Below are 20,819 nucleotides of genomic sequence, written 5' to 3' on the forward strand. Positions count from 1 at the left end.
ACTGTGAAAGGCATGACCGTTGAGATGCCCCAAAGGGACCTCGTCAAATGCCTGACAGAGATGCTACTTCCTTTTGAGGTCTTCACGCGTGAAGTGAGCAGGGAGGACTGTACTATGGGCCAAGCTATCCCATTGTTGTACATGCTAGAGCAAGAGCTGAAGGAGGTGTCAGAAATGTACACAGGTGTGGATGACAAAGTAGATGCATATTATTTGGCAGACACCTTATCCGCTCCCTTATCTCACAATACAAGGATTCAAAATAACATTGTGTCACATCCACATTACATTACTGCCTCAATTTTGGATCCACGTTACAAATTATTGCTGCGCAGTAATGAAGTCATTCCTTTTTCAGAAGTGAATGTTGCCCAGTACAAAACTTTGATAGCTGAGGAAGCCACTGAGTTTGAAAACGAAAGGATCTTCATTAAAGGCCCGCCCCCCCAGGGCAGAAAAAGTACTGCAGGGCACCCAGAGCCAAGTTCTACTTCAGAGGCCAAGAGCAGTGCGTTTGCCTCCCAGCAGTCAACAACACTGCCAGCAATAACATCAACAGCACCAACAGGATCATCAGGCACATTTAAAAAAACGGCAGGTGATTGGTTTCTACGGAAAGGGTATTGTACGTCCATGACTGATGCAAAGGCTAAAGAGGCCCAGGAAATCGGAGCACCCCTGAACATTGAGCGGATGGTTCAGGCCTATCTAGATGACACAACAGAGGTCTTCATGGAGCAAAGCCCATTGGTGTATTGGCATGGGAAAAGAAGCCAATGGCCAGTGCTCAGCAGGCTGGCGATAAAGTATGTGGCTTGCCCTGTTGCAAGTGTCTCTTCAGAGCGTGTTTTCAGTGCTGCTGGTGCCATTGTTACTGTCAAAAGGACCAGTCTCTTGCCCAAAAGCGTTGAGAGGTTAACCATGATCAAAATGAATCAACACCTTATACCACTGGAGTACAAAATACGTGAATCACAGCAGGAAGAGGAGAGCGACTTCGATGACATAAGTAGTGGGTTGTTAGACGTACTTCTGCCTCTACCACCAGAGTTTGAGGACGAGCTCCTCTTCCCTGACAACTAGGCTTACAAATTGTTCTCCATTCCTTTATTTGTGTATGACTGTGTATCTGTTTTTCTGGTTCAAAATCTAATCACAACAAATCCATCAACAGTCTCCTCTTTTTATTTCCCTATTGAAGTTGCACGTCTGTGCATATCTGTCCACTCCACTCCTCAGGGTCCTGCTCCATCTTCCTTACTCTCCCTAAGTACATTTCAAGCAAGCCAGACATTGGATGGAGATGGAGAATAGTACAATACATGTTGCGTCTAACAGTACCTCCATAAGAAGTGAAACGTGACTCCAGCTATATTCCATTGTGTTTCCAAGCCGAAAGAAACTCATCACTGACTGGCAGAAGGCTAGGCAGGCATCAGATCAGACAGCCAAAGAGAACACCAAGACAGGTAATGAGTGATTATTGTGAATGATGGTGGCATGCATTGCATTGGATGCTGGCTGACTATGAATAATTGTGCATGAAGTAGAACTAGACTAGTTTATCGACAAAGTAAAAGTGACTCAGGTGTGGTGACAGTTAATGTTTCCTTGTTGTTTAATAATGACCACATTGTACTCCTACCACTGCAGGTGCCGGCCAATATCCGTTACAATTTAGTAATATGGAATATATTCTAAACTTAATCAGTCACTACAGACTGAGTTGGTGTTGGAGAAGACATACCACACGGTCATCATCATGATGCTGCTGAGCATACTATCTTTGCACATAGTCAGTTGGATCGGAGAAAATTGATGGAATAACTGCGTTTCATGGGCTGACTTAAAAGGTAAACAGTTTGAACAAGGACCACAGCACAGACCTAGGCTAGATGTCCGTGTAGTGGTGTGGACTGGAGTAGAGTGTAGTGGTATGAGGGACAGTGGCGCATTGATTTATTCACTTAGTTTGGAAAATGCTCGGTTGCTGCAGTGCATATGACATTTCTCTGGCTCGCTCAAAATGTAATTAAGGGGTAGGGTGCCTGGCCTGTGCCGCGGTTCTCCTGTTCTGTGGCTGTGCTGGCTCCTGAGTCCTGTCCCGTTGTTGTTGTACCTTAAGGCTGTAGAGTAGACACTTATGTATCCTATCCAAGCTGCCTCAGTCTGAAAGTGTTCTCTCCAGAGTGTTGTCTTCTTGTCTTGCACTCCACTGTAATTGAGTTTATTGTTTTAAATGCAGTAATTTTTCAATACCTCATTTGTTTTTCCATCTACACTTACAGGCCGGCCTTTAACCTGTGCTATAGTGGGAGAAACGACTCACACTTACCTTACCAATCCGCATCAGGCAGGCAGTGGTACCCAAGATTGATGTGCGGAGTCGGAGTGTCCATGGAGGGGAGGACCAAGAGGAATGACGATAATGATGCAACTCCACATTTGGACAAGGATAATACAGTAACTTTAGTATCATTCGTCTTTAAATTTATTTGATTGCTTTTTTCTCTTCAATCATTACGACTGTGTCTTGTGGTTTGTTTGGTAATTGATCCCTACAACTATTTTTTAATTTCCTTTGCTTGCTTGAAAAATAAAAGTAAGCCCGGTACATCATGTAATTGGGTTCGGTCTGAGCTCTGAGGGCGGCAGACAGGCAAGGCAAATTTCAATTTCTTCCTTGACTGTACTGTCTCATTGGCTAATAGTAGTTATAGTAAGTACAACTCATTATCATTACCAACAAGTTCTCATCCTCAGCATGCATGCATTTGCTTTTTCTCACATTATACTTTGATTTCTTTGATAATGGATCATGGCCGTCTTACAAGATTGTGTTTTACTTTTGTTGTGTCCATGCATACTGTCTGTTTTTCTTTCTCAAACCTTTCCCAAAACCCCACTTCCCATCCATTCTTCAATCCCTAACCCTGTGTGATTTATATTGAGGTGTGATGTGATGACTACATTACATTTACACCAATTGATCACACGCTTGCTGGGGCAGATGTGGTGAAAGCAACACGAATTGAATTTCAACTGAGGCTGTGCAAGGATCTTCTTCTGCTAGCCCACCCATGCTGTAGTTTACTTTGTGTTCTGTTCTACTACACCTCCCACAGTCTCTCAGTCAAGTGACTTTCTCTTTTTTTTTTCAAATGTTATTGCCAGTGTCTACTACTACCACCACAATAATGGCATCTTGTCCGTTAATTTGGGAAACCAACCATGCAGCCATCAGTGTGCCGAACTTCATCATCAATCACAGGTAAGATAAGTTTGGTGGGAGGTATGGACCAGGAGGCGAGACTGACAGTACTATTATGACAATTAAAATAACTCAGTGAGGGGTACTGCATCTATCGGTTTGTGTGTTACAAAATCGGCAGATCTTTTAAATCAAACACCGGCTGTGGGCATGTAGCAGCACGAAAACAAAGTAAACAACCATGTAACTTAGATTGAATTCGGAAAACTGTAACCCACCACAAAACATTAACATCGTATAAGTAAATAGTATATATTTTAATTTCCCTAACAAAAATAAACTATCCCGCTCTGACCTAACCCACCCCCCTCCCTAACCCCAACCAATGTCCACAACGAAACGAAACGAAAGTCCAAAGTCCCAATGTTCTAATGAATCCCCAATGCCCACAAACCCACCCACCAACAAAAGGAATTAAAAAAGGGGCAAATGACGAGGTCCTCTATCGTCGGCGGGCCTTAAGGTGTTGATCAACCAGGATCCTTACCCGCTCCTCCAGGTTCTCCTCTAAGTGGGCCACCCGGCGGAGCAGCTGGCGGCGAAATGCCCTGCAGTTACATGCAGGGTGGGGGGCAGCAGTGCTTGATATTGATGGGTGCCGGCGGCCGGCTGCCGGACCACGGCACCGTGAAAGTGGAGGCAGGGCCTGACTGGGGCCCGGGGCATTGGAGGAGGCTGCAGCTGCAGCCGCCTCCTCCTCCTCCTCCGCCTGAGCCACCAGCCGGCGATAATGCTCACAGATGGCCTCCAGTTTCCGGCGCCGGGCCCTAGCGGCCAACTCCTTCCTTGATGGTTTCGTGGGTGTGGATGGAGTATCTATATCAAGAAAGAAAAAGAACATGTTGTAGGCAATACTCTTAGCAAAACAGAAACACCAAGGGGCATATCAACAAGGGCTTTATCTCTGCTTTTTTGGCTTTAAAAGCCAAAAAAGCAGAGATAAAACTAGCGCCCTATCAACAACAGGGTGCTAACACGCAAATTTGCATGTTAGCACCCTTTTACTCTACGCTTCCCCTTGCATCTCTAATGAGATGCAAAGGGGGCGTTCCAGAGTAAAATAATAGGAGAAATGTCGCTAAGCGACATTTCTCCTATTATCAAGAATGTCGCTAACCCTGTTAGAGACAAAAAAAGCAGCGCTAACCGCGGTTAACGCTGCTTTTTTACGTCTGCTAATTTTCAGACTTAGCCATGATATCCTATGGAAGGAAGATATCATGGCTAAGTTTGCCTGTCCCTATCAACAAGGTAACGTGTGATTATCGCTGGGTTTCCAGCGATAATCTCACGTTAGCCTGTTAGCGTGTAGATTTTTATCGCTATTGAGATAAGCGTTGCTAATAGCACGCTATCTCAGCGATAAAAATTCACGCTAGCCGGCGATAATTATCCAAGCGCTAAGTGCGCTTAGCGATAATTATCGCCGGTTGTTGTTGATATGCCCCTAAAATCATTCAACACATAGTGTCACAGTATCACTAGCAAACACAGTTCATAACATTTGAGATTTGGTGGTAAGTATCTATTCTCTACTCCTACTTCCTTGGACTCTAACATTTGTGGGAGTTTCCGACATTATAAATATAATCGTACTATGTACTCCGGACCGGTACACCAGTCGTGTTGTTCTTATCTGTAGTTTAGCCCAATTACATAACCTTGTTGTAGCCGGCATGCCAGCTCAGTCAGCTAAGCTTGCACCCAAGAGAAACAGATATGAGCCACATGATGCAGACTCACGTTAGTTTTATTTACTACTACTGTCTGCAGGTGGGGAAGCTCATATGTTCGAGGCATATGAGCTGCAGATTGTACACTTAGCATAGGTCGCCATCTGGTGTTGGGCCCGGATGTTTGCAGTTTGTTTTTCTTCTTGGACCGTCTTTGGAAGTCACGAGTTTGGTGACTCCTCCTTCGGTCCGTACTGCGCATGGGCTTCGGCTCCATCCTGAGATTGTTTTTTTCCGCCATCGGGCTCGGATGTGATACTTCGTACTCCGGCTTCGAACTTCTACGGTTCCAGCCTCGACGGAAAATCCTCGATTCTTCGAGTTCCTTCATCATCTTCATCTCTCGAAGCGGCACTTTTTCCATCCCGTACATCGACACCGGCCTTCGGGCCCTCCGCGACTCCGGTCCCGGCCGATGGAAAGGACTCCGTTTAAAAAGTGCCCAAAATGTGGGTCTAAATTTCCCCACACCGACCTCCATCAGGTGTGTAACCTTTGCCTCTCTCCGGAACACGAGGCTCGAGACTGCCCCGCCTGCAAGTCTTTTCGATCGAAGAAAACGATCCGAGATCGAAGGGCTCGACGCACCATGGCGCACTCATCCTCGACAGCTCCACCGGACATCTTCGGAGACGACGCCGAAGCTTCGGGGCAGACACACACCGAACTGGGAGAAGACATCGTCAGCGCTTCCGAGGCCGACGACTCCGACCTGGAGGACGTAACACCAGGACAGCGGGCCGTGAGTACAATGCCCCCTCCCAGCCCCGCACCGAAAACCAAAGAGACTCCGGTTACTCCCTCGCCTGCCGGCCTGGGCAAAACCAAAACCAAAGCCTCGATCACCCCACCTTCGGGCCCGGTGTCGAAGCACTCAAAGTCTCACGGCAGCTCGGGATCGAGCCAGCCGACGCCCGGTGCCGATAAACACCACTCGGCACCGAAGCCTGCAAAATCCAGCTCGACTCCGAAACCACCGGTGCCGAAGCCTGGACACTCGGCGCCGACCAAACACAAACAGAAATCGGTCGGCACCGACGCTCCGGCGCCGAAACAGCATTCGACGCCGAAACACACGGAGACCTCCAAAAAGCAGGGCGTACACAGAACATCGAAACCTCCGGTTCCGAAATCGCCGGTGCCGACAGACGACTCGGCGCCATTGGCTCTGTTTACACCAGACCCTTTACAAAAGACTTTGTCCAGAGATCCAAAGACTGGCCTTTTGACTGTGATTACTAAGAAGCGTCGCCTTGAGGCTCCGGCTCCTCCTCCTCCACCCAAAAAGAGGGACTCAGCTACTTCTCCCCTTAGAGTACCCTCCCCACTGCCACCCCCCCTCCCACCACCACCCCCTCCACCTTTACCTCACTACGATCCGGCCCCATCCCCAGACCCGGATGACGGGGACCCGGACAATGACCCAGGGGACGCCCCAATGGATCCCACTCCACCAGGGACCCCAGATCCATGGGAGGATTATAATAACCCTGATGTACCCAATGTACCTCAAGACGACCTATACCCATCAAGGCCGTCTCCTCCAGAGGACTCTTTAGGGTTTCACCATTTAGTGCAGAGAGCAGCACACTACCATGGGGTGGACATGCACACGGAACCAGTGGAAGAAGACTTCCTACTGGATACATTTGATTTACAAGATCGTTCCACTGCTATTTTACCCATGCTTAAGGGTGTCACCAAGCACGCTACAGAGGTATTCAAAGACCCTGTCAGAGCCAGAGTACTAAACCCTAGAATAGAGAAGAAGTACAAGGCGGCACCCACAGACCCTGCATACATCAAGGGCCCTGCTCCTCTAGATTCCCTAGTTGTCTCCACAGCTAGAAAGCGGGCTAACTCCCAATCCTCAGGAGATGCCCCACCACCAGACAAGGAATCTAAACTTCTGGACGCGTCTGGTAAACGCACCGCCTACCAGGCTGCAAACATGTGGCGCATTGCAAATACACAAGCACTGCTTGCGCGATATGATAGAGCACACTATGATGAATTAGAGGCTCTTATGCAGCACCTTCCAGAGAAATACAAACGCCAAGCTCATGACCTGATACAGGAGGGCAAACTAATCACAAACACCTCCATTAAGTGTGCCCTCGATGCAGCAGACACTGCTTCTAGAGCCATAAACACCAGTGTCCTGCTTCGCCGCCATGCCTGGCTCAGGATATCAGGGTTCAAGCCTGAGGTCCAGACATCAATACTTAATCACACCTTTGACCAGCAAACACTCTTTGGCCCAAAGGTAGACGAAGCGCTCGAAAAAATGAAGAAAGATACAGACACAGCGAAGTCTATGGGAGCGCTCCAGACCCAAGCCTCTAAGCGTTCCTTTCGACGCTCGTCCTTTCGTGGCACAGGTAGAGGCTCCTCCACCGATAATGCCTCTACCTCCTACAAATCCCCTCCTCAAAATACCTTTTCAAAGGGCAACCAAAGAGGTGGTTACAGAGGCAACAACAATAAGGGCAGGGGCAAAACCAACAATACCCGTTCTGCCACCCCACCCGCACAATGACTCCCCTTCGCTCCCCCCAGACCATTCCACTCCGGTCGGGGGCAGACTACAAGATTTTATCCACGTATGGGAGTCCATAACATCGGACAAATGGGTGACCCAAATCATTCGGTCAGGGTACTGCCTCGAGCTAACATCTACCCCACCCAATATCCCACCAAGGCACCGTCCAATGTCCCAAGAGCATTCCACACTGCTCAAACAAGAGGTACTCTCGCTCCTCCAGAAACACGCCATAGAGCAGGTACCCGACAATCAACGAAATCTAGGGGTCTACTCCCTATATTTCTTAATCCCAAAGAAAGACGAGACCCTCAGACCCATTCTGGATCTCCGGCCTCTAAATGCCTACATACATTCAGACCACTTTCACATGGTCACCTTACAACAAGTCCTCCCACTCCTCTGCCAGGGAGACTTTCTCACAACACTGGATCTGAAAGACGCGTACTTTCACATTCCAATACACCCCTCTCACAGAAAATACCTCAGGTTCGTGGTGGACGGGCAACATTACCAATTCAAGGTTCTCCCCTTCAGGGTCACCACTGCACCACGGGTGTTTACCAAATGCCTAGCAGTAGTAGCAGCACACCTCAGACGTCAACATGTTCACGTCTTCCCTTACTTAGACGACTGGCTCATAAAAGCCGCGTCCTACCACCAATGCGTGCAACATACAAACAGCACCATCCAACTGCTTCATCAGCTAGGCTTCACGGTGAACTACCAAAAGTCCCACCTCATACCATCTCACACAAAGCAATATCTCGGGGCCACCATAGACACCTCAAAAGGTATTGCCTATCCAAACTCAGCCAGAATCACAAGCATTCTAGCCTTACGCAAAATATTCCTTCCTCAACACTCTCTACCAGCAAGAGTGTTTATGAAGCTCATAGGGATGATGGCGTCTTGCATCTTCATAGTGCCCCATGCAAGACTCCACATGCGTCCACTTCAGGAGTGCCTAGCACAACAGTGGAACCAGGCCCAGGGTCAGCTGACGGATCTGGTGTTGGTGGACGGCCGCACACATCACTCTCTGCAGTGGTGGAACACCACAAACCTTTCCAAGGGACGGCCGTTCCTGGACCCGGTTCCCCAAGTGACTCTAACAGCGGACGCATCGCTCTCCGGCTGGGGAGCGCACCTCTTACACCTCACAATGCAAGGTCTATGGACGCCACAGCAAAAAACGCTCCACATCAACCATCTGGAGCTTTTAGCGATCTTTCTAGCCCTAAAATCTTTCCAAAAGCAGATTTCAGGCAAAGCAGTCCTCATTCGCACAGACAACATGACTGCGATGTATTATATACAGAAACAGGGGGGGACACACTCTCCCCAGCTCTCCCGCTTAGCCCAGAGCATATGGAGATGGGCAATTCCCCAAAACATTTTTCTCCTGGCACAACATGTTCCAGGCGTACAAAACACCATAGCAGATCTGCTCAGCAGACAGACTCAACAACTACACCAATGGGAACTGCATCCACAAGTTCTTCACCCATTCTTCCGACAGTGGGGGCATCCTCAAATAGACCTCTTCGCCACCCACGAAAACAAAAAATGCCCAAGCTTCGCCGCCAGATACCCACACCCATTGTCCAAGGGCAATGCGATATGGATGAACTGGTCAGGCAGATTTGCATACGCCTTTCCACCTCTCCCACTAATTCCATTAGTGGTCAGGAAACTACAACAGCACTCCCTCACACTCATTCTGGTAGCTCCGACGTGGGCCAGACAGCCGTGGTACACCACGCTACTACAACTATCAGTGGTACCACATCAAAAACTGCACCTTTCCCCATGCCTCCTAACCCAGAACCATGGAGAAATCAGGCACCCGGACCCAGCTCAGCTCAACCTGGCGATCTGGCTCCTGAAATCTTAGAATTCGGGTACCTTAACCTTCCCCCTGATTGCATGAACATCATCATGGAAGCCAGACGTCCTACCACTAGAGCATGCTATGCCGCAAAGTGGAAAAGATTTGTAATGTACTGCCGTAACAATACAATCAACCCTCTAGATGCATCCATACAACACATCATATGCTATCTGCTCCATCTTCACAGGTGTAACCTGGCGTATTCATCCATACGCCTACACCTAGCAGCGATCGCTGCCTATCTACAAAACAGACAGCATTTGTCACTCTTCAGAGTGCCCGCTATTAAAGCCTTCATGGAAGGCCTCAAACGAGTAATTCCTCCCAGGGCACCACCCTCCCCTGTATGGAATCTAAATTTGGTCCTTACACGACTAATGGGTCCGCCCTTCGAACCAATGCACAAATGTGAGCTACAATTTCTCACCTGGAAAACAGCTTTCCTTGTAGCTATCACTTCCCTTAGAAGGGTTGGTGAAATACAAGCGTTCACCATACAGGAACCTTACATACAAATGCATCACAGCAAGGTCATACTTCGAACTAATCCGAAGTTCCTGCCCAAAGTCATTACCCCCTTCCACCTCAATCAATCAGTGGAATTACCTGTCTTCTTTTCGCAACCCCAATCTGTTGCGGAAAGGGCCTTACACACACTAGATGTGAAAAGAGCGTTGCTATATTACATACAAAGAACGCAACCCTTCAGGAAGACCAAACAGTTGTTCGTTTCCTTTTCTCCACCACATAAAGGCAACCCCATCTCAAAATCAGGGATAGCTAGGTGGATTGTAAAATGCATACAAATTTGCTATCAGAAGGCAAAGAGAACATTATCTGTTCCCCCTAAAGCCCACTCTACAAGAAAGTTAGGGGCTTCTATGGCTTTTCTAGGGAATATACCCTTAGATGACATATGCAAGGCAGCCACATGGTCTACACCGCACACATTCACAAAACACTACTGTGTAGATGTGCATTCCCAGCAGCAAGCTAGGGTGGGCCAGGCTGTACTAAAAACACTCTTTCAAACAGCTGCAACGGATACCGGTGGTCGCCGCTAAGGTTGGGTACTGCTATATAATCTATGCTAAGTGTACAATCTGCAGCTCATATGCCTCGAACGGAATATGCTACTTACCAGTATGCATCTGTTCTTGGCATGTAGAGCTGCAGAGTTGTACACGCCCACCCGCCTCCCCGGCTACCTGTATCCGTTCCAGTCCATCTTATTTAGATACAACACACATGGGTTTCTCACTGTTATTACTACGCTCCATCATTTCCCTGTTGGCGAAAAACAATCTCAGGATGGAGCCGAAGCCCATGCGCAGTACGGACCGAAGGAGGAGTCACCAAACTCGTGACTTCCAAAGACGGTCCAAGAAGAAAAACAAACTGCAAACATCCGGGCCCAACACCAGATGGCGACCTATGCTAAGTGTACAACTCTGCAGCTCTACATGCCAAGAACAGATGCATACTGGTAAGTAGCATATTCCTTTTGTATGACGCCTTACGCCGTTGGCACTGGCCATACTCTGTTACATTTTTATGTTGATTACCTGTATTTTTCCGTAATACACAGTTTACTCGCCAGTGCCACCCACCCGTCCCCTCCCCATGTCACCGCCCGCAAACACTACCCCCACCAACCGCTACTGCAGAGGGTACTTTGCTTTCATTGATTGTGTAACCAATAACCATAAACAACAGATAGGCCACCCTTTGCAGGCTGGCTGCCATAAGCGAAAATAGTACATTAATAATAGGTAGGGAGTGGTCCCCAGAGTGGGAGGAAGGGGCTTCCGCTTGATAATGTATATATATATAAATATATATGACGTGCTTGCAAACTACTGCAAGTGTACTATATTCGGAAAATACTACCTATATTCCCCTAGGCTTTGCTCATGTCGCGCAGTTTCTTTTACATTTTCTTCAAAGTAAGAATCTCCAGTGACACTTTCCAATCCTATACTGTCTATAGGACATCCAGGAATACATCCATTCAAGTAAACGTTTATCCTTCTTTTTTATATCTCTCATAGTTGGTTTCCCCAACAAACACCCATGCTTCCGCTCCTTCCTTGCTTGCCTTGGCTTTGAGATTGAATTTGAACGAAACAACGCTGGTTTTTGCTATCTAGCACTATCCACCCATACTTTGTCGCCCACCCAGGCAGGCATTCTTTCACCTTCCACCCATCCTTCAACAACCCATGCATCTGATCTGATTACTATCACTATCAGCCACCTATGCATGCTTCCAACAACATATCCTTCTCTGCCAGTCAGTCATATTATTTATCTCGCCCGTCCTTCCACCCTTTAGTTCTTTCCCTCTTTGTTCAACACATCCATCAAGGTCATCTGATCTGAGTTTGTCTTCTCCATAAAACCTTCACAGCTGATTTTGGAGTCAAATCGAAGAGGCCATTGGTTACTCTACTCACGCTGCTAATACTAAGTAAAGGGTGTCTTCTTCAACCGTTGTATAATAATAAGTCACACAGTACAGTGAAATAGTGAACACATTTCCATCTAGTAATGTCAAGAATTAATGAATATAACTTACCGCCGCCGGCCACTGCTGCTGCATCCCCCCCTGTCTCGCCTGCAGGTGCCGCCAGTTCGCCTGCCCCCTCCGGAATGGCCGCATCGCTGGCCCCAACGGCACTGGTGGATGGTAGTGTGCCTAGAAAAAAACATCACAAATTTTTAGATGCCTGGAAACCTCCCCCTATTTAACGTGTTGTTCACTTGGAACATTGAAAAAAAAGTTAATACAACATACATCAGCACTAGACAGTATGTACAGTCAGTAGACAGACACTAGTGGTGATATGGTTCCACTTCCTAGGGTCATCTACTCCTACTCTACTCTTTTGAAAGTTAGCCTGAGCCATGTGTAACCCTTTTAGATTCATCATGTCGACTACTACTCTTTTGGCGCATATTTAATTATACCTGCAAGCTTAGTGAGATTTGCAGGAGAGTAGATGCCTTTGAGGCCACTTGGCTGTTGCGTACAAGTGACGAGGTTGGAAAAAACACACTTATTGAGTTTGTTTAGTTCATATTGCTTAGCCATCACATTTTTTTTTTTTTTATATATAAACTTCTTTATTCGGTTTTTACAAATTGTAAAACCATAAAAGGTACATTTCACGAAAAAATACAAATATACAATAAAAATGATAATCATAGCAAAAATAAAATTTACACAAATCCAAAGTCAAGTGTTTTACAGAAAGCAATTCTTATGATTTCAATAGTGTATTTGGGAAGACACCTAACATATTTTTTTACAGATTTTTCCTATGTTTTACAATACATTTTAAAAAATTGAGGACACGATAACAGAACAGTTCAGATTCTAGCAGTTGAAGACGTAACATGGCTGGACGACATTGTCTAAGTCCCCACTGCTTTAATAAGGGAAGTAGCCAAACCCTCCTGTGTGAGTGATGGAATTTACAGAACAGTATTGTGTGTAAGTTTGACTGTATTGATTTCTCATCACAAGGACAAGTAGAGAGAATTGAATCCCAATTTTTTCTGTCTGGGAATGCTACTAATCTGTGGAAAAGATCTAGTCTGAATCTTGTTAATAACATTCTGTCATAGGTACTAATCTGTAATGTAAGATAGGGCTGAATTAAAAACGTGAGCTGGGTCATATTGGCATGGAGAACCGAGGGTTTTGACCACTCAGATGTCAGCCTCAGTGATTCTAGATGTGGCAGAGCCAGTTGTTTCAGTGATCGCTTTGATACTTCGATAATATTTTTAGGTTCAAAATAATATTTCTCCAATCCAAGATCATTGAAGAAATTTCTGATGTATCGAAGCCATTTGATTTTTGCTGATTGGTCAAGGATCATTGAATCTGCCACAATTTCCTGAGTTGAAATGTTTTTATCAGAGATCCATATGAGCCGCCAAAGCAATAGTGGTTGAATCTTTAGTAGATCCTCTAAATAAGGGATTCCGATTTCTAAATGGGAAGCGTAAATCGAAGTACTACGCGGTGTTGCTAAGAGGAATCTAAGAAAGGTGTTTTCAGCCACCTGTAGGGCACTAACATCTGCATGTCCCCAGAGTCCCGCCCCATGTAGTGCAATGGCCTGACATTTGGCTATATATATTCTTAATAATTCCACTGGGGGTCTTTTCCCCAGTCTCTGAGAAAAACTCCTCAAGGAAGTTATTGCTCTTTTGAGAAGATGACATCTGGCCTCTACTGCTGGTCTCCAATTAAGTTTTTCATCAATCATGATACCCAGGTAGCAGTACTGAGTGGTTAGCTCCAATTTTTGATCTTTAAGGTAAATATTCTTTAAGCGTTTTTTCCCGCTACCTGCTACCATGATGAACGTTTTTTTAGCGTTTACTTGTAGATCCAACCCGCCCATGAAATTGAGATATCTGTTCAGGGATCTTTGCAGTTCTCGCGGCGTGCGTGCCAAAATGACAGCGTCATCTGCATAGAGCAGGGCGGGAATCAGGCGTTGTTTTACTCGTGGTAGGTCCTGCGCCCCCCTCAACATCTCCTCCTCTAGTCCGTTTGTGTACAGAGAGAAGAGGAAGGGAGCCAGGACACATCCCTGCCTGACTCCACGCTCTACTGCAAATGGTGCTGTCAACTCCCCCCTTGTGCCAAAATGGACCCTTGCTGTTGCGTTTGAATACAGTTCTCTTAAAAAGTCTAAAATAGGGGGGTCCACTCCCGTGTGGGCCAAGATCGTCCAAAGTTTTGCGTGCGAGACGCAATCGAACGCAGCGGACAGGTCCACATAAACCATGTAAACTGTGTCTTTCTTTGCTTGGAGATATTTGGCCACTATCAAACTGAGATTAAGAGCCTGCTCTACGGTTCCGAAGCCCTCCCGAAAACCAAATTGAAGATCTGAAACGATATCTCCCTCTTCAGCCCAGTTCCGGAGTCGCTCAAGCACGACTCTGCCAACAACCTTTCCCAAAGAGTCTAATAAGGAGATCGGACGGTAGCATTTCACGTCTTGACGATCACCCTTTTTAAAAATGGGGACCATAATCGATTTTGTCCAGGATTTTAACAGACCCAACTTCACTGATGCAGTACATACTCTCGTAAGAATGGGGGACCAGAGATCTAAATTAAATTTAAAAAGATCCACTGGAACCCCATCTGGGCCTGGGGCTTTCCCACTTTTGCTCGCTTCCAAGGCCACTATAACTTCGGAAATATCGAAGTACAGGGAAATTGGATATACAACTGTTGGAAGTAGCAATTGTGTCCCTGCCGGTGTAGCTGTATTATTAAAGATCTTGGAAAAATGAGACACCCAGATATCTTCCTCTATTACAACTTCTATCTTTGGGCCGTCTTTATCTTGTAGGTGAGGGGTTTTAACAGTTCTCCAAAAGGCGACACTGTTATTGGAGACGGCACTAGAGTGTAAATCATTCCAAAGTTTCTCTTTTAAGTCTTTGGTTCTTTGCTTACGTGCCCGTCGATATTGATGTCTCAGAGATTGGATCTGAGACTGATCTCTATCAGTTTTGTTTAACGCCTCCTTTAATTTAGTTAGAGCCATAGTACAGCTATCTGATCTGAGTTTGTCTTCTCCATAAAACCTTCACAGCTGATTTTGGAGTCAAATCGAAGAGGCCATTGGTTACTCTACTCACGCTGCTAATGCCAAGTAAAGGGTGTCTTCTTCAACCGTTGTATAATAATAAGTCACACAGTACAGTGAAATAGTGAACACATTTCCATCTAGTAATGTCAAGAATTAATGAATATAACTTACCGCCGCCGGCCACTGCTGCTGCATCCCCCCCTGTCTCGCCTGCAGGTGCCGCCAGTTCGCCTTCCCCCTCCGGAATGGCCGCATCGCTGGCCCCGACGGCACTGGTGGATGGTAGTGTGCCTAGAAAAAAACATCACAAATTTTTAGATGCCTGGAAACCTCCCCCTATTTAAAGTGTTGTTCAATTGGAACATTGAAAAAAAAGTTAATACAACATACATCAGCACTAGACAGTATGTACAGTCAGTAGACAGACACTAGTGGTGATATGGTTCCACTTCCTAGGGTCATCTACTCCTACTCTACTCTTTTGAAAGTTAGCCTGAGCCATGTGTAACCCTTTTAGATTCATCATGTCGACTACTACTCTTTTGGCGCATATTTAATTATACCTGCAAGCTTAGTGAGATGTGCAGGAGAGTAGATGCCTTTGAGGCCACTTGGCTGTTGCGTACAAGTGACGAGGTTGGAAAAAAACACACTTATTGAGTTTGTTTAGTTCATATTGCTTAGCCATCACATACATGTTACAATTTTTGCCATGACTGCAAAACGCTTCCATTCACCAGTATACTATCTAACGGCTAACTCGCAGCATTTTTCTCATATAATAGGCTGTTGATTCCCTTCTACAAACCAGAGATTTACAGAACATGTAATGATGCAAGATTATGTAACCAGTATTTCTACGTTCTACGGTGCGGGATCTTCCAGAATTCGAAAGATCTTGGCTCTTGTTCTTGTTGTCATGCACTTGTAAATGTTTACTGTTTTAATGTTAGGCTTTTTGCTGGCTTATTGACTATGGCTGTAGTAAAATAAATTTTGATGTACCGAGTTTGATATTTGTTTCAAATAAACCTTTTGAACTTACACATAGACTCTGTGGTATTTGGTGTGCAAAATGGTATTATTATGTTCTGGGTTGTCTGTTTCAGTCATCATCAACATTTTGTATCTTCGTGGGGGGGTTCGGGAGTGGGACCCTAATGTGAGACACTATAGCTAGTCGGTCAGGGGATCCTGGGTTCTTCAGACTGGGGTGTGATCAGTAAGGTCCAACCTCCCATCAGCAACATCCTATTTTGTTGTGCATAGTTCTGTATGTGGCTCTGCAGAATCACTAGACAATAGTAGTATCATGTACTATCCGATCAAAAATACTAGTCAAATATCTGGTTGGCCATTTTGTTTGTGTCAAAGCCTCAACATTGAGAAGACTTGAAGAGGACAAACCAAAGGACAGGATACAGTGGCTAGAGCTATTGGTCAATCAGAGTTTTATTATTCCAAAGAAAACCTTCTATAAAGAGTGGGCAACTGTGCAAGCTTCGCTACAGACAGAGTAATATAATAGTAGTAGTAGTAGCAGTACAGAGAGTCATAGCAGAGGCAGTTAGAAGCAACTTAGTTAGAGGCAGGGATAAACAGAATTTGTAAACAGATAGTCAAGGTCAAAGAAGTAAGCTTTTGTAAAAATAGAATTAGAAAGTGGAACCATAATTTATAGTTCGGAAAAAAAAAAAGCAGTAAAAGTTACGGAAATATAAATGTCAATATAACCACTGGAGGACTTACTGGGGCCAGCAGCAGGAGCCTCGGTAGAGGAGCGGTCCTCCTGTGGTTCCCCCGCCGACTCCGACCCCGTCTTCTTGCCCCTGGGTGGTGCTGATGATCATGTAAAATATAATAAAGAAAGAGACAAACATTAAGGAGTGCTGTGAAAGAAATAATAATAAATCATTTGGAAAAATAAGTCAAACAACATTCTAGGAAACAACAATTGCAATAAAATTGACCTATCTAATCAGATGGATCGACTACTGGCTTCTTCCTGCATTCACGGATTGTCTACTTAGTTATTTATGAACACTCCAGTGTTCCATAATCATTCTGATTACAAATACTAACGAAGCCTAGTAAGTACCACCTGACCTACACCACCTATTCCAGACGGGCCAATTGTTCACTAGGGTGCTGATTACGATCCGTTAAAAACCGGGTACGAACCGTCGGTCGGAGCGTTTTCTCCGTCCGACTCGTACCCGGTTGTAAAACTTTACAAACATGGAATTACGATTCGCACGGAAACACCATTTCCGTACGAATCGTAAAAAACACCGACCGACGAAAATATACATACGAATGTGATCCGGGAATGCTGCGACGTGACGTCGGGACGCTTTCAGGCAGCGTTTCACGACCCAGGAATTACGATTCGAACCGACAGCAGTCCGGACGGCAATATTTTCACGGCACCCAAAAAGTGCCAGAGAAGCGAAGTACGGCGCGAAACGACCAGAGTAGGTGGCACGGTACGCGCCGTACCCCCCCCAGCCCCCGTACGTTCGAGTCGTACCCCCCCGTGTATGTACACCCGTGTACGTTCGAGTCGTACCCCCACCCGTGTATGTACGGTGCGTTCGACACATACACGGGTGTACATACACAGGGGTACGACACGGGTGTACATACACGGGTGGGGGTACGACTCGAACGTACACGGGTGTACATACACGGGGGGTTCGACACGTACACGGGTGTACATACACGGGGGGTACGACACGTACACGGGTGTACATACACGGGTGGGGGTACGACTCGAACATACACGGGTGTACATACACGGGGGGGTTCGACACGTACACGGGTGTACATACACGGGGGGTTCGACACGTACACGGGTGTACATACACGGGGGTACGACTCGAACATACGGGGGCTGGGGGGGGTCGGCGCGTACATACGGGGGCTGGGGGGGTGTTCGGCGCGTATGCGGGCACATGTCTCCATGGTTGCTATGGGAGTTCGGTGCGGATGGTGTTTTTTCCATACGGTTGTAACATCGGACGCACGGGATGGATCGTAATTCCGCGGTCGGACTTCACTTTTCACATTTGTACGGTAAATCATCCGTGGACGTGTCGGACACATTTTCCGACCCGAGGACGTGTGGGGAATAATTCCCAATGCGATTCGTATGGACTTTTTCCCATGCGAATCGTAATTGGCAGTTTGTACGGCACTTGTACGATTCGTACGGTAAAAAGACCGGATACGAGTCGTACGGGGAATTTTTTTACCGGATCGTAATCGGCACCTAAGTCTGCATTTCCATTTTTTTTCAGCCATCAAATGCATAGATGAGATGGAGGACACATGCATACATTAGTGCATACATAGATACAACTAATTGTGGGTTGGTTGCATGATTCTGATCTAGTTCTGCTACTGACTGACCATGCTAAGCCTACCACTCACTAAACAAAGTACAAAACGTTCGACGGAGGACTGGGGTAAGCAGCACTCAGTGACAGAGGAGGCATCACGCAGACCGCATAAAAACAATTATTAACTAATACTAACAAACTAAACCTAGTATCCAATATCCATCCACCACTATGTCACAGTAGGACAATGGAAGGACTAGAGTCTCTCTAACAAATCGCATTACCTAACTTCAGTTCTGTAAAATAAAATCTTATATAATCAGCATCAGCACAAGCTAGCGCAAACTAAGTTGCAAACAAGTAAGAGTACCACCGAGCACCTGGGTCCTTAAATCAAAGAACATTTTGCTTTTTGGAACTTAATTTACCCGCAACGCCTGGCACGCAGCAGTAATCTTGTTGTTCATCAAATTTAATATACACAATAAGTTACTCACCAAGCCAAACGACCTCGACACCTAGCAGGTCCAACAGGTCCTGCTCCCGGTCCAGGATGTCGGACCACCGGTGGGCTAGTTGGTTGTGGGTGCGCCGGACCCCAGAGCACCGGAACACGGCCCGGCGCACCTTCGCCCACCGACGGTGCCGCTCCTGGGTAGCGTAGCCGGAGCCGGGCCTGCCGCCTGCTGCCAAGGTCAAGGGGAGGTGGCGCTGGATAAAAAAAACAAGGGCGGCCACCTCCTCCTACCCAAATAGTTGCCGGGCCTGCACCCCTGCAGGACGCATTCTGCCGCAAGGCAGGCAGGCCTTCTGTGCTCCTGCAGGTCCCTTGCCCTTGCCACTGGGACTTGCTGTGCCCTTGGCCATGGCTCTGGGGTGGGTGGGAGGCGGAAAAGAAAAGTTAGAAGGGGAAAAAAAAGTTAGGGGGAAGAAGATAGAAAGAACTTTATAAAAGTAACAAAAACACAGTAAAAGTAGAAATAAAATGGAAAATATAAACTTAGGCAAAGAGAGATAGATAATAATTAAAAAAAAGTCAGACAAAATGTTTTAAAGACAAAGGATGGCAAAGATAAAGGGAGGATACAAAAGTAGGCCCAAAACCATAGCATAGAGTGAAAAACAAGATGGCCGCGCCCATGCGCGACCGCGTGGGTAAGTTTGCGCGATATTTCTTGCGAACATGTACTATTCATCGCGAACAAGTAAAATGCGCTCCCGAACACGTCAATGCACATCGCGAACACGCTATCCGCGACCCGGAACAGGAAATAAGGCATCGCGAGCGGGCGGGACAATAGAAAAACAAGATGGCCGCGCCCATTGGCGACCGCATGGGTAAGATCGCGAGATATATCCCCCGAGCATGCAAACAGCTCCCCGAACATGCTTACCGTGCTCGCGAACAAGAAAAAGCCATCGCGAACAGGTTGCCACAAGCAACTACGCAAGCTCGCGAAGCTTCGCGAAGGTCGCGTAGTGCAATGACATCTTCGCGAAGCTTCGCGAAGCTTCGCGAAGCTTCGCGAAGCGCGGCTACGCGAACTACGCCAAGCCTTAGTTTGCAGGCGGGGGCCTTGGGTCCTCACCATCATCCAGGAGCAGGGGAATCTCCTTGCGAATGGCTAGGTTGTGGATCATGCATCATGCCACTACAATCTGACACACCTTCCCGGGTGAGTACATTAGTGCACCTCCGGTCTTGTCCAGGCAGCGGAAACGTGACTTCAACAGACCAAAAGTATGCTCCACCACATGACGTGTCCTCCCATGGGCATTATTGTTGTGGACTTCAGCCGGGGACCTGGGATTCCGCAGTGGGCTCATCAACCAGGGACCGTTGGGATATGCAGAGTCACCTAGGTGTGATAAACACAAATAAACATTGCTATGTCACGGAGGCAGAGGGCAGCAAGTCACACACCCAGCACACCATATGACTAGGCATACTCACCCACAATCCATGCACACTCGGGAAGCAGATTAGCCATCAGCTGGGGCACAATGCTGTTCCGCAGGATGTAGGAGTCATGGGCTGAGCCTGGGAATTTGGCACATACGTGGGAGATGATCATATCTGTCAGGCACACCACTTGCACATTTATGGAATGGTAATGTTTACGATTCCTGTAGATGTGCTCACGTGTCTATGGTGGCACAAGCCCAACATGGGTGCAATCAATGGCACCAACAACATGGGGGATGTGTCCGAGGGGATAGAAATTTCCCTTCACAGCTGCCAATTCAGGACCCCTGGGGAAATGGATATATCTGTCCTTGTAGACCATCATGGCGGACAGTACATCAGGCAGCACCTTGCTGAACATTGGTTGTGACATCCCACCAGCGTTGGCCACTGTCTGCTGGAACAATCCAGTGGCAAAAAAATGCAGGGCTGCCATCACCTTATA

At 46.8% G+C, this 20,819-nt stretch overlaps 1 protein-coding gene across 2 annotated transcripts in view; it reads left to right on the top strand.

Annotated features, from left to right (window-relative positions):
* The window catches only part of LOC146808676 (uncharacterized), an 86,727-nt gene extending 70,658 nt beyond the window's left edge, over positions 1 to 16,069 (top strand). For both annotated transcript variants that reach the window (XR_014965481.1, XM_085614212.1), the window contains exons 3-4: positions 3,175 to 3,271; positions 15,853 to 16,069. Coding sequence is in view for 1 of the 2 variants with exons in the window: in XM_085614212.1 (XP_085470338.1) it covers positions 3,175 to 3,271; positions 15,853 to 16,060 (305 nt within the window). In the remaining variant the exon portion in view is untranslated. The remainder of the gene's footprint in view (positions 1 to 3,174; positions 3,272 to 15,852) is intronic.
* The last annotated feature ends 4,750 nt before the right edge of the window (positions 16,070 to 20,819 follow it).

The sequence above is a fragment of the Triturus cristatus genome, chromosome 7, assembly GCF_964204655.1.
Source record: "Triturus cristatus chromosome 7, aTriCri1.1, whole genome shotgun sequence".
NCBI lineage: Eukaryota > Metazoa > Chordata > Amphibia > Caudata > Salamandridae > Triturus > Triturus cristatus.